Source organism: Ictidomys tridecemlineatus, chromosome X (assembly GCF_052094955.1).
Source record: "Ictidomys tridecemlineatus isolate mIctTri1 chromosome X, mIctTri1.hap1, whole genome shotgun sequence".
NCBI lineage: Eukaryota > Metazoa > Chordata > Mammalia > Rodentia > Sciuridae > Ictidomys > Ictidomys tridecemlineatus.
The window spans coordinates 62546131-62560774 of NC_135493.1; the positions used below are offsets into that span (position 1 = coordinate 62546131).

The following is a 14644-nucleotide window of genomic DNA, read 5'->3' on the forward strand; positions in this document are numbered from 1 at the left end:
AGAATTTTAAAATAGTATAATTTGGATGGTGAAGGAAGAAGAAAGAGAAAACAGGGAAAGAAAGAAAAAAGAGAGATGAAAAAGAAAAAAGTAAAAAAAAGTTTGTAGTTCCTCTATATTATATTGTTCAGGTGACTCAGTCTTCAAAGTCTTATTTCATGCAAAGTTCTTGGTTTTAAATTTGTTGGGGATGTGAGGGGCAGAGAATAGATGTGTAGAAGACAAAGAAGAGGAAATAAAAGAAGAGAAAAAAATGCTTTTCATGCTTCTCTTATCATCCAGTAGGTAGAGTTGTCAGTTTTAAGCTGGTGACTCTGCCCTCAGGATGGTGAAGATAACCAGGGTGAGAAGGCTGGAACTGGTGTGGATTTTCTGGAAGCAGGGAGTTCAGCTAACCAGGTCCAGCAGGGAAATAGTGCCTCAAGGGTCTTTTTTTGTGACCACTCATTCAACATGAGCCCCCAGTATCTTCTTCCTCTCTTGCCTGGGGATTTCCCAAATCCTGATCTTTTATGCCCCAGACTTTAGTCCCCTCCCCTCTCTTACTTTTCAGGCCCGAACTGTGGGACCTCTCACCCCCAGGCTCACACCAGGTGGGTGGTGCCCTGTTTGCACTGCACTCCTGTTCAACTGAGAGTTGTTTTTGTGTTGGGTGACCACTGTGCTGAGTTAACGCTGCTAGGGAGGGAGGAAGAATTGGAAATCAGGTACCAGCTCAAATGGTGATCCAATCTGATAGCCACGTCCACCACCAAATGATGAGGAAGGTTTTCCAAAATGGTGTTGGTCTGCTTCTAGAGCCGCAGTGTCTGGTGTTGTGGGGGGAGCACGTGATGGTCTTGTGCTGTGGATAGGTAGCAGCCGAGTGACCTGTGTGGGAAGAGAGCACAGTCTGGAGTTCTGCAGAGGTGCTGATAGGTGTTTCTAATAAGCCACTTGTGAGCCATGCATGAGCTAGAACTGCGGGGCTTTGGGTCTGGAGTCTGGAGACTCAAGCCCAGAGGCTCTGATTTCTGCATGGGTGGCTACAACTCTGGTGATTTCTGTGAAAATCCACTATATCTTCAGGGGTCTTAACTAGAGAGAAATCTACTGTTTCTTCTGTCCGAAGGCATAGATAATTGGATGGTATGATAATTTATTTTATGTGTCAAAATTCAATAGCCACAGTAGTTGGATATGTGGATAAAAACTATTCTAGGCATGATTACGAAGGTATTTTTAGATGAGGTTAACAATTGAATCACTAGATTTTAGCAAAACACATTATATTCCATAAAGGGGGTGGTTATTATCCAAAGCCATAAGAGATAAACAATTGTTTTCCCATGAAGTAAATGGATTTCTGCCAGCAGATTGCCTTTGGACTCAAGCTGCAACATCAACTCTTCTTTGGGTTTCCAGGTATCCTCTTGGTATGGCATGGCTTTTCTGTAAAATCATGACTAATATAAATTTGGTGTCAAGTGTGGTTTTAGAACAGGCTTAAGGATAAGTTTTCTGAATTGCTTCTGTAGTTTTTACAATTAGTTCACTAATATGATATTAAGGTCTCTATTTCCAGTAGTAAAGGGAACCCTCATAATCCAGAGCATGATATAGTAGTAGTAATATGACAGATATCTTTATTATATATGCCTAATGAAATACTCAGGAGATGCAAGGTTCTGAGTGACTGTGTATATGATACTTTCAAACATTTTTTTCTCAGACTCAATCACTATAATGAGATTCATTGGTTTATCCTTATTCTACTAGGCAAACTGGGAAAAGAAAAGGATAAGCTCAGGGATTCAAATTCCCAGCTCAAACACTGAATAAATGAATGGAAAATGTCTATATCTGTTCTTAAAGAGACCTGTATTTCTTTAGCTACAGAGCTAAATTTGAGAACTGAACTTAGAAGCTCATCCTATGGGTGTCTGAGTACCAAAGAAAATTGAATTTACAGTTTTGTAAGGTTATATACTGTTAAAATGAGTGCATTATTTGAGGACAGATTAGATTCTGATAATTGGAATGTGGTAGATCCTTATGAAGTTAGGGGCACTGAACCCACAAATTATGATGGTTCTGTGCTAGTTGAAATAGCTGTTCAACCCCTGCCTCACAAGATTAACACTGTTTGCCTGAGGAAACTGTAATGGATTTCCTTGAGGTGATTACAGTGAAAAACACTTCTCACTCTCAGGAACTAATCCCACCATCCTTCTTTGTTTATATAACTATGCCTAGACTTAAGTACCAGCAGATTCCAATGAGTGAAGAAAAAAAGTATGACTTAGGAGGACCCATTTCACACTTCAAAAATCACATGACTTTTTCAATTTATATAGACATAAATCTGGTAAATATGCATGGGAATTGATACTAAAATGTGGGAAAGTGGGAAAAAGAGAAAAATATTGGATCAGGCCTGACTTTATGGACATAGAACCATTAAGCAGAGATTCTGGATTTAATGTTGCTGCTTGGGAGAAAAAAAACACACTAGTGATTTATTGGCTAAAACATGGACTAAAATGTAAATTGCAGATCATAAGGAAGGCAGATGATAGGGAAAGGGAGAGTAAGGAGAAAAAATGACCAATATGTGCTATATACATGTTTAAATATACAATAAAACTCAATGTTCTGTATAACTAGAAAACATTGGCCTACAACAAATTAAATTGGAATACCAGACCTGCTTAGATGCATTGTAGAGAATAAAATTATTCAGAGGCCTAGATAGACTGGAATATTAGAATGAATTATGAATTATGAACTACTTGCCCACAATGGGGTGTCTAGATGACACACATTTCTCCACAACTGTGAAATAAATTGTTAGGGAAGCTCCAACATTCTTGAAGAATCCTTCTTTACATATAATATACCACAATGTGAACTGTTGCTACTGAGTTGCAAAACCAAAGTGTAATGTGAGTAAGTGGGTCCTGGGGTGGCAAAGCCATATGGTAGCACTTGATCATCAAAGTAAATGTGTGTAAGATTAATGTGACGGAGAGTGGAATTGAAGTTGGAAATAGAGTAGTTTGACTTAAAAGATGTTTGTCATTAGATAGTTGACCATGGTGCCCCTAAAAGTAAAATCGATGGGAAATATGCTGAATTCTTACTTGATCTCTGTAAGTAGAATTATTCTAAGATGATGCAGCAAAAATCTAACCCAAATCCTACAAACAGTGCATCATAGTTCCTTAATCAAATTCTCAACCTTATCCAATTTTCAGAGACATAATCTCTTGAATCAAGAGCATATCACATCCCATTGAGTAAACCAAGATATGCCAAAATTTACTCTTTTAATTTTGTCCCCCGCCCTCCCCAGACTATTATGACCTTATACCAAGGAGAATTTTCACTGGTAAAATTAGATAACTAAAACTTAGGGGATTACTGGACCCTGACTCTGAGCTGACATTAATTTCAAGTAGCCCAAACATCTTTCTGGCTCACCATATTGAAGAAAGTGTTTATACAGTTCAGGTGATCAATGGAATTTTAGCAAAAGGCTGTCTCACAGTTGGGTTTCTAAATTATCCTGTGATTATTTCCCCAGTTCTGGAGTGCATAATTGGAATAGATATACTCAGCAGCTAGCATAATTCTCTCATTGGCACCTTGACTTATGAAGTGAGGATTATTATGGTAGGAAAGGCCAAACGAAAGCCACTAGAAAAGCCTCTGTGATAGGAAATAGTAATCCAAAAGTAATACTACATTTCTGAAGGAACTGAAGAGATTAGGTATTATCTATCCACTAAACTATAACATCAGACATGCATAGTAGCACTCCATCATCAAATGGAAATGGTATATATGACTTTGGATTTGAGGAGACCCTGAGGTACAAGTAGGTTACATGACAAATTAGCCCAGAATGTCCAAAGTCCTAGATTCTGATACAGTTCTTTCTCCCAGCCTACACATCTGGCCTAATGAGGAATTTTCTATATTCTGTTGATAGAGGAAAAGAAAACTTGAGCCTGGTTTACATATATTCTGTATGGTTTGCAGCTACCACCAGGACATTGAAAACTTCATCACTATAGCCCTTTTCACAACATTTCTTTTCAGGAAAGTGGGGAAGAAAAATCCTCCCAGTAGGCAAAACTTTTAGCTGTGCACCTGTTTGTTCACTTTGCTTGGAAGGAGACATGGTCAGATATATGATTATATACTGATTCATGAGTTATGTCTCATGATTTGAGTGGATGGTCAAAGATATCAAAGTGATTGAAAATTTGGTGATAAAAAAGTTCTGAAGGACTGAGTAATTAGCTCAGAAATGGAGAGATTGCTCATCCCTACCCTCTGGTAATCATTTTTTGTTGTTGTTGTTGGTTTGCTTCTATGAGTTGAACTCTGTTGGTTCCACATGTAAGTGAGATGATACTATATGTGTCTTTCTATGCCTGCCTTATTTCTCTTTGCATAATGGCCTCCAGCTTCATCTATATTATTGGAAATTAAAAGGGTTTTCTTCTTTGTAAAAGTTCAATAATCTTACACTGTATATACCTACCACACTTTCTTTATTCATTCATTCTTTGAGGGATGCTTATGTTGATTGTATATATTGGCTATTGTGAGTAATGCTGCAATGGATATCATAATACAGATACATATTTGATATACTGATGCCATAACCTATGGATGGATACACACACACACACACACACACACACACACACACACTCATTCAGTGGGATTGGGATTGCTGGATCATATGGTAGTTCTATTTGCAAATTTTTGGGAAACCTCCATACAGTTTTCCACAATGGCTAAACCAACTTATGCTCTCACAATGCACAAGAGTTCCCTTTCTTTGTGTTCTCATCATCACTTGTTACCCTTTATATTTTTGAAAATAACTATTCTAACATATGTTGGATGATGTCTCATTTTGGTGTGGAGTTGCATTTCTCTAATGATTAATGATGTTGAATATGTACATATATATTTATATATATAACAGATAACATATATATATATAAATTATTAATGATATATAAAAATAATACTATTTCAAGTAATGTCTATTCAGTTCCTTCACCCAGTTTTAAATGGAGCTATTAGTTTTCTAACTGTTGAGTCAGTTTTCTTACATACATTTTGATATTAACTTCTAATCATGTATGGTTTGCAAATATAGTCTCACATTACATAGGTTGTCTCTTCACTATGATGATTATTTCTTTGCCATGCAGAAGCATTTTAGTATGATATATTTTTGATTGTTTGATTTTATTTCTGTTGTCTATGCTTTTGGGGGCTTATCTAAGCATTCGATTGCCCAGACAAATGTAATGGTGTTTCCATTTATGTTTTCTTCGAGAAGTTTCAAAGTTTTCAGTTTTATGTTTAACTAATATATTTGAGTTGATTTTTGCATGTGGCATGAATTTTTTTATTAATTGGAATTATTTTATTATCACTCAATATTTACATTTATAAAATGTACTGATATTTTTAAAAATCTATACATTAAGAAAAAATAAAATATCAAATCCAAGGAAATAAAAATGATAAAATCAGTAATAAAAGTTAATGAATAAGAGTATTTACAGAATCCTGAAATAACTTATGTACATGCAAAGGTGTATTAAAAATTTTAGGAATATAACAATGAAAAACATGTTTAAGAAAAATTGATGGGAAAAAGTAGTGAAGAAAACACTATGTAAAATATTGTTTAATTGTTGTTAATATAAAGCATGTATCATTTCCACATTTTCATGAACATGCTGGCAATATATTACACCATTTATTTCTCTAACATGTACAAGAAACACATTGCTTAAGGAATCTTTAATATGGCAGGCAGTGATAATAGAATAACTGTAGTTAAAAAAATACAAAACACTACTCAAATCCAAGATGGGAATAACATTAGAATCAATAGCAACTTAATATCTAAATAACATACATTTTCTTTGTAACTGCATATAAATTATGTAATATAGATACATACAAAATCACCTAAAACACACGTAATTCCTCTAAATTATATTTACAATATAATATATAATACATTTAACATATATTATATATACTACATACAATATATATAGTTCCCAAAGCCTAGATAAAATTAATATTCTCTTATGAATATTGCCTGAAATTTATTTCAAACAAAATCATTAAAAATCTTGTTAGTTTGCCGCAGTCTGGCTGGGCATAATTCAGGAGCCACTTGTCAAAAGAAACTAACTTTATTTTTAGAACTACAAATGCCAAACAAAACAGCTCCTCAGGGAAAAAACCCTCAGAGCCCAACTGCCACCACCGGCTTCCACAAGCCTCTCACCCCCACACCAGCCTCTCAACCTCTCACGAGGCCGATTGGCTGGGTTGCGTGGGCAGAGCCAAAGAAGTCCCCCAATGAGCAGCTCCATGGAGGAGCCAATCAGCTAGATGTTGCTGGGGCCGCTGTGAGCCAATCATCAGCTGGCAGTCTGAAGGGCAGGGAAACAGCCCAATGAACATCACCGCAGAGGAGCCAATCAGCTAGATGTTGCTGGGGCTGCTGTGAGCCAATCATCAGCTGGCAGTCTGAAGGGCAGGGAAACAGCCCAATGAACATCACCGCAGAGGAGCCAATCAGCTAGATGTTGCTGGGGCCGCTGTGAGCGAATCATCAGCTGGCAGTCTGAAGGGCAGGGAAACAGCCCAATGAACATCACCGCAGAGGAGCCAATCAGCTAGATGTTGCTGGGGCCGCTGTGAGCCAATCGTCAGCTGGTAGTCTGAAGGGCAGGGAAACAGCCCAATGAACATCACCGCAGAGGAGCCAATCAGCTAGATGTTGCTGGGGCCACTGTGAGCCAATCATCAGCCGGCAGCTGGAAGTTTGCTGGCAGCTAGAAGTTTGCTGGGGCCCCTTTGGCTGTGGCTCTCAACATCTCCCCCTCTTTGTTTAAACAACAAGCATGTGGCTTAGGGACCGTGCCTGCCTTAGGTTGTCCAATACTACATATGGTCCTTACCCGTCTTCGGATGAGCTGACCTCAGGGCGTCAGCCTCCTGTCTTAGGTTGGTACCATTGTAATTGGATCTTACCCGTCATTGACTACCGGTCCAGTATACAGCCACATCTGTGGAGAGGTCTTTGTACCAGCGGCGGGGTGAGGTTCTTTGCCTCATCTCTGTTGGCCCCCAAATTTTAGCTGAATGATCATGACAAGCAGAAAGGAGGAAGATACACCAAGCCAATTGACGGCTCTTGTTGGAAAAATTGTACCACCAATGACATCATCAGCAAAAATACCCCAACACTACCACAAGTTGATGCATTAACAGATAGTTCACAATGCATACAAGTGAGTTCACAATGCATACAAGTGACACATAGTCTAGGCAAGTTCTGCAAGCAGTTCAGTGATGGCTATTGCAGAAGCTGTAGATTAGTTTTATCTTTGTCTTCAGCGGCACAGGGATGAAGATAGGAATTCTGGCAATAATGGCTAAAGAAAAAATTATGTAACATTCCAGAAGGCACTAAAAGAAAACAATTTTCTTAACAATTTACATTGTCTTGAAGAGAATTATTAAATATAATGAAAAGGAAAGGTGAAAGTAAACAAACAGATCTGTTAACCTCCTTTTTTTTTTTTACAAATTAAAACAATTCTTAGCAGTTATTTACCCAATTTAAATTAAAGTATTTAAATCACGTGAATAAAAAAAAAATATTTGGATCCATTTTTTCATGAGCGCTCATCATATATGATATATGGACATACGTACATTCAAACATATAACACAAAACACAAGTGTGCACACATAATATAATAATACAACACATAACATAATAATAAAGGCCTTATAACTTTTTACAGGTAAAATCTCTATTGCAATGTTTAAAAACTCTATAGTCAAAAAAAATAGAACTGATCAGCAAAACATTAACCTAGGTCTGTATGAGCACAAAAAAAAAAAAACAAAATAGAACGTCATGATATGGGAAAGGGCAATAATAAAATAGATATTGAAAAAAGCATCCTGGTTCTGTCGCAGATGTAAGGATAGCCAAATTGGAGTTTTGGATATCAGCTGTTATGGATTTGAGCTAAATCATCTTCTTTTTGGTCTGTAGAAATCGCTTTAGTTAATCTCTCTGGAATCCAAATTGGTTGCTGTTCTTCCTGTGGAAACACACAAACAGGCCCCCGACTCCAGACAATCACTGGGTCAGAACCTTGGTTAATCACTCTGGAATCCAAATCGGCTGCTGTTCTTCCTGTGTAAACACACAAACAGACCCCCGACTCCAGACAATTACTGGGTCAGGACCTTTCCATTGCCCTGTTAGAATATCTTTCCAAAGTACCTTGGGCTTACGTACATTTTTTGGACACATATGCCTTTCTGCAGCACTAAGTCCTGATGAATCCAAATTTAAAAAGTTTAGAGTAAAAAGGGTTATTTTAAGTTTATCTTTGGGGAATATATACCCCTTCCCAATTCCGTCTTTTTGCTTTAATAAGTACATTTTAATAGTTTGATGAGCTCTTTCAACTATGCCTTGTCCCTGTGGATTGTATGGGATTCCTGTTATATGAGTAATGCCAAATGATGAGCAAAATTGTTTAAAAGAAGTAGACGTATAACCAGGGGCATTATCTGTTTTTAACTGTTTTGGAATGCCCACAGTGGCAAAATTTTGTAAGCAATGAGCTATAACATCTTTAGTTTTTTCGCCGGCATGAAGGGAGCCCATCAAAAATCCAGAAGAAGTATCAACTGTAACATGCAAATATTTTAATTTTCCAAATTCTGGCAAGTGTGTGACGTCCATCTGCCAAATATGGTTAGGCATCAATCCTCTAGGATTGACTCCAAGATTAACTTGTGGTAAAAAGGTCACACAATTTTGACATTGTTTTATTATTTGTCTAGCTTGTTCCTTAGTTATTTTAAAACGCTTTTGTAAAGTATTAGCATTGACATGGAATCTTTCATGAAAATTTATAGCTTCTTCTAGTGTAGAGAAAATATGTATGTCACGTGTAGTTTTATCTGCTAAATCATTGCCCAAACTAAGGGCTCCAGGCAATCCTGTATGTGCCCTGATATGTCCTATAAAGAATGGATCTTTTCTGTCCCAGATTAAACTTTGTATAGTGGAAAACAAAGAGAAAACAGTAGAAGAAGGGGAAATCCTACCAGCATCTTCAAGGGATACTATAGCATTAACTATATACTGGCTATCAGAAAATAAATTAAATACAGAATCTTTAAACATCACAAAAGTTTGTAATACTGCATTAAGCTCTACCTTTTGAGCTGATTGTTTGGGTACTAAAAATGTAAAAGTTTGATCAGGTGTAACTATTGCTGCTGTACCATTATTTGACCCATCAGTGAATATATTTGGAGCATTCATGATAGGTGTTTTTCTTGTCATTTTTGGAAAAATTACAGGATGCAATGACCAAAAAGACAATAAAGGATTAGATGGTAAGTGGTTATCAAATGAAACATTAGATTTGCACATTATTATTGCCCAAGTATTTAACTCATTAGCTAATTCATCAATTTGATTCATAGTATATGGAGTAATAATTTTATGGGGAGAAATTCCAAACACTGCCTTTGCTGTTTTTATTCCTTTGAGTATTAATTGTCCTACAGCCTCAGGATACCTAGTAAGAATAGTGTTAGGAGAATAAGATAAATGTATCCATAATAATGGACCTTCTTGCCAAAATACTCCTGTAGGAATATTTTTTGTTGGTAGTACAATAAATAATAAAGGCAAACTTATATCAATTCTATCCAAATGCATATTTTCCATATATGTTTCAATGATTTTTAATGCCTTTCTTGCTTCAGGCGTTAACATTCCAGGTGAATTTGGATCTGATGGACCTTTTAGGATATCAAATAAAGGTCCCAATTCTCCTGTTGGAATACCTAGATAAGGCCTTATCCAATTTATGTCTCCTAATAACTTTTGAAAGTCATTAAGTGATTTGAGTTGATCTACTCGTATTTGAATTTTTGGTGGACGGACCATGGTTGAGGATAATAGAACTCCTAAATAATTAATTGGAAAATTTAATTGTACTTTATCTATTGCTATCTCTAGATTATAATTTTTTAATAAGTTTGTAAGTGTGGCATAACATTCTAGCAACGTGTTTTTAGCTTTGTGTGCTAATAATACATCATCCATATAATGAAATATTTGTAGTTCAGGATTTTGATTTCTAAGTGGCTGGATTACTTTGTTAACATAAATTTGACACATAGTTGGGCTGTTAACCATCCCTTGAGGGAGTACTTTCCATTCATATCTCTGATCAGGACCTTCATGATTTAGTGCAGGGATAGTAAATGCAAAACGTGGACTATCTTCAGGATGAATTGGAATTGAAAAAAAACAATCTTTAATATCTATAACTAAAACATACCAAGTTTTTGGCAAAGCAGACAATTGAGGAATCCCCGATTGAGCAGATCCCATAATAACCATCTCATTATTAATGGCTCTTAAATCTTGCAATAATCTCCATTTACCAGATTTATTTTTGATGACAAAAATGGGAGTATTATGGGGAGATACAGAAGGTTGTATATGTCCTTCCACTAATTGTTGTTTGACCAGGTCATGGGCTACTTGTATCTTTTCTTTAGTCAAGGGCCACTGAGGAACCCATACTGGTCTTTCTGATTTCCATGTAATTTTTATTGTCTCAGTGGCCCTTTGTGAAAATCCAACCCATGTCTGTCTGTTCCTTGATCTATTTGTATTGGTGCTGCTATACATTCTTCTTGTTTTTCTAATCTTTTTCCTTTCCTAAAACCTTGTCTAGCCGTAATAGTGGGTGCATTTTGATTGATATTATTTGTTAATGTCAAACCTAATTGATCTAGGACATCTCGTCCCCATAAATTTACGGGAAGATGATCCAATACATATGGCTGTATAGTTCCTTCACATCCTTCAGGATCCTTCCAATCTAATAGCATTGCACTTCTATCGGGATTAGTCGCCACTCCTAGGCCTCGAAGCGTTTGAGTGGCTTGTTGTAATGGCCAATGTTTTGGCCATTCTTTTTTTTTTTTTTTATTTAATTTTTTATTTTCTTTTATTTTTTTATTGGTTGTTCACGAGAGATAATGCTAAGGTCTGCACCTGTATCCAGTAGCCCATTAAATTCATGTCCTTGAATATTTAGTTTTAGCATGGGGCGAGAATCTAAATTTAAAGAAAGCATAGCCCAATCTACACCTGTGGAGCCTAATCCCTCAGAACCTCTTTCTACAGCATGACTGGAAAATTTATCATGTAGGCTTGGTATTATTAGTAACTGTGCTATTCTATCTCCTGGTGAAATTATTGATATACCCTTTGGAGAACTGGCTATAATTTTTATTTCACCTTCATAATCGGAATCAATTACCCCAGGACTTATCAAAAGTCCTTTTAGAGTAGAAGAGCTGCGTCCCAATAATAAGCCTACTGTTCCTTTGGGAAGAGGTCCTTTCACCCCTGTGGGAATGATTTGAATTCCCATCTCTGGGGTTAGTACTGATTTGGCGGAGGCGCAGATGTCCAACCCTGCGCTCCCTCTGGTTTGTCTGATGAGGGATCTGATGTCCTGGGCACTGCCCTGATGGGGTTGCTGGGGTTGCTGGGTTCCTCCAGTGCTCCATATATTTGTGGTTTGGGGCCCCGGAGCATTGGGGCCCCCTGTCCATTTTTTGGCAACAGAGCCCGATGCCTTTGTCCACGATATTGTGGATAAACACCTTGTCCTTGTTCGGTTTTTGATAATGGAGTACCTTCTATGGTGGTTTGAGAACGGTATTCATTAGCCCAATATTTATTTTGGGGTTGGGTTGTGGCTCAGCAGTAGAGCACTTGTCTAGCACACGCAAGGCCCTGGGTTCAATCCTAAGTACCACATAAAAGTAAATAAATAAAGGTATCATGTCCAACTACAACTAAAAAATAAATTTTTTAAAAAATATTTTATTATTAAACTTATTTTCAGTTTGAAACTATCAAGTTGTTTGTTTGACTTAGGCCCAGTTTTATAAAGCTATGTGAATATTTGTAACTATTATTTTCTTTTTTAATCCTATTAATAATTAGAGCTTGATTTCTATTAATTCTGCAAGAACATTTATGCAAACTGTGTATGTCAAGCCAGTATCTTGATATTTATATACAACCACAACAAAGTAATCCTAATTAGAATAAGTTATACTCCATGCATATAAATACATCAAAATACATTCTATTGTCATGTACAGATAAAAAGAACAAATTAAACAATCACAACTACTAAATTAAACAATCAAAACTATTAAAATACTGCATGTATATAAAAAGATTAATTTTTTGTTCATTTGAAGTAAAATGTTATATGTAAATATCAAAATAGTGCATGTGGGTATGAATTTTTACCAACATATAATTTATTATAGAGATGTTCCTTTCTCTATTGTGTGTTTTTAACATATTTGTCAAAAATAAGTTGATCATAAATATTTGGATTTTTTTCTGGGCTCTCTATTCTGTTTTTGTTTACATGTTTATGCTTTTTATTAGAGAATTTTATTTATATACAGTATTTAGGTTCATTTTGACAAAATAATATATGCATGGAATGTAATTTACTCCATTTTAGTCCCTGTTCCCACTCCCTTTGTCCCTACCTCTATTCTCCTATAAAACTATACATTGCATGAGATAGTGGGATTGCAGTTTCTCAAGTGAAGAGAAAATAGGGTATGAAGACAAGAGAAGATTTGAAATATGTAAAAAGTGAACAGAGGAGAGGCTGGTACTAGGTAGCAAATGATAGCTATAAAGAAGATGGAGTAAAATATAAAGTAAAAAAAAAGAGGAATAAGGAATGGAAACTTGGTCATTAGTAGGAGAAGAGAGAAAAGAAGGGGCAATTACAGGGATACAAAACAAGGTATAAATACACAAATGTAACCAAAATAACTCAAACCACTTATAATTATATCCCACCTAAGTCAAATCAATCCTAAATATAAACAGGTGATGAAGAAAGCAACTAAACTGAAAATAAAATTATTTTAACAATCCATGCAGTGAGAACATACATAACTTCATGTCTTCCCCAGTGTCTCACAGAATGGAACTGGAAAAATAATAAATATGATTAAATTAAAATTGAAAAAAATAGGAAAATTTAAATTTAAAAGAAGAGGAAAATAATGGGAATGTGTAAATAAAGAAAAATGATTAAAAATATTAATGAGAAATAAAGGGCTTGTTTCCGCTGAAGTGGTTGAAACTATTGGCAAAATTATTATTATTTTAAAAATTTGGGCTCTGTAACCCTTCCATCAACAATTTAGTGCTGTTAAGTTCAATGTCTTTGTTCCTTATTTAGTTGCCAGGCATTGTTGCTAGGAGGCCATACTCTTAGTAACTCTCAATTTCTTGTCTCCAGATATAGGATGGGATAGACTGGTGAATGATTAGAAATTTTGTATTCCTGTAGTGGGGGTGGCGCAGAGTTCTAAATTGGAAGTTCCAGTAGTTGGGATTTAGACATTTGGATTTCTGTTAATTTGCATTTGAGATTGGATACATACCCCTTATTGCTGAGGGGATGTTTTCTTGCTGGACATTTGGGTGAGTTATCCAAAATCAGCCCTTGACAGCAGACACTCCTATTTGTCCATTATTTATATCTTCCTATTAGCTCTTATGGGGCATCAGCAACAAAGGGAACTCTCTTTCCTTAGTATTCAGAGCCTCTAGGCACAATTTTCTCTGCAGTTATATCAGTCACACTGGTCAGGGCACATGCTAGAGCTCATAATATATGACTGCTGGGTAAGTGGGCACCTACTTTATGAGTTGCCAGTTCCCTGCCTCTATTTGAAGATCTGCATTACTTATAAATAGTTCCTGCACTAGTGACCCCAGTTACCATTGCTTTTAATTCAACAACTTTCTCTACTGACTCTGGGGTTCATTTATTTCAGCCTCCCTCTCTGTTTCACAAGTCCCCAAGTTTATTCTGCTGTGCTTTCCTTTTTGCATGTGCTTCCTCTCCTTTCAGTAGCTGTGGCTACCGACACTGCCACCAGCCAAGCTAGACCATCTAAAATGTATTATTTCTTTTTTTATCTTTGCTTTATTTATTTTTATGTGGTGTTGAGGATTGAGCCCAATGCCTCACATGTGCGAGGCAAGCACTCTACCACTGAGCTATAATAACCCCTGACCCTATTATTTCTTACATTATTTCCAAATCATCCAATTTATATGTCTCTATGGTTTCTTTTACTATCTACTATTGAATTTCAGTGAGTTCCCTTAGTTAACCTTCTTTCAGAGCAGTCTTTCTGCTTTATAAGGCTGGTGCTGAAGAATTGCTGGGATGTGTATTCTTCTTTAAATCTGCCATCTTCTCTGTGTGTCAGGTTTATGCCAGTATCTTGCTGTTTTGTTAACATCGCTTTGCAGTATGTTTTGAAGTCAGGCATTGTGGTGACTCCAGCTGTTGTTGTTGTTGCTGTTGTTGTTGTTGTTGTTGTTCTTCTTCTTCTTCTTCTTCTTCCTCCGCCTCCTCCTCCTCCTCCTCCTCCTCCTCCTTCTTCTTCTAATCAAGAATTGCTTTAACTATTTGGGAGTTGT

At 36.4% G+C, this 14644-nt stretch overlaps 1 protein-coding gene across 1 annotated transcript in view; it reads right to left on the reverse strand.

Moving 5' to 3' along the window:
* Positions 1–678: 678 nt before the first annotated feature.
* The window catches only part of Cylc1 (cylicin 1), a 109380-nt gene continuing 95414 nt past the window's right edge, over positions 679–14644 (reverse strand). The window contains exon 7 of the mRNA XM_078033931.1: positions 679–870. Coding sequence (XP_077890057.1) covers positions 679–870 — 192 coding nt within the window. The remainder of the gene's footprint in view (positions 871–14644) is intronic.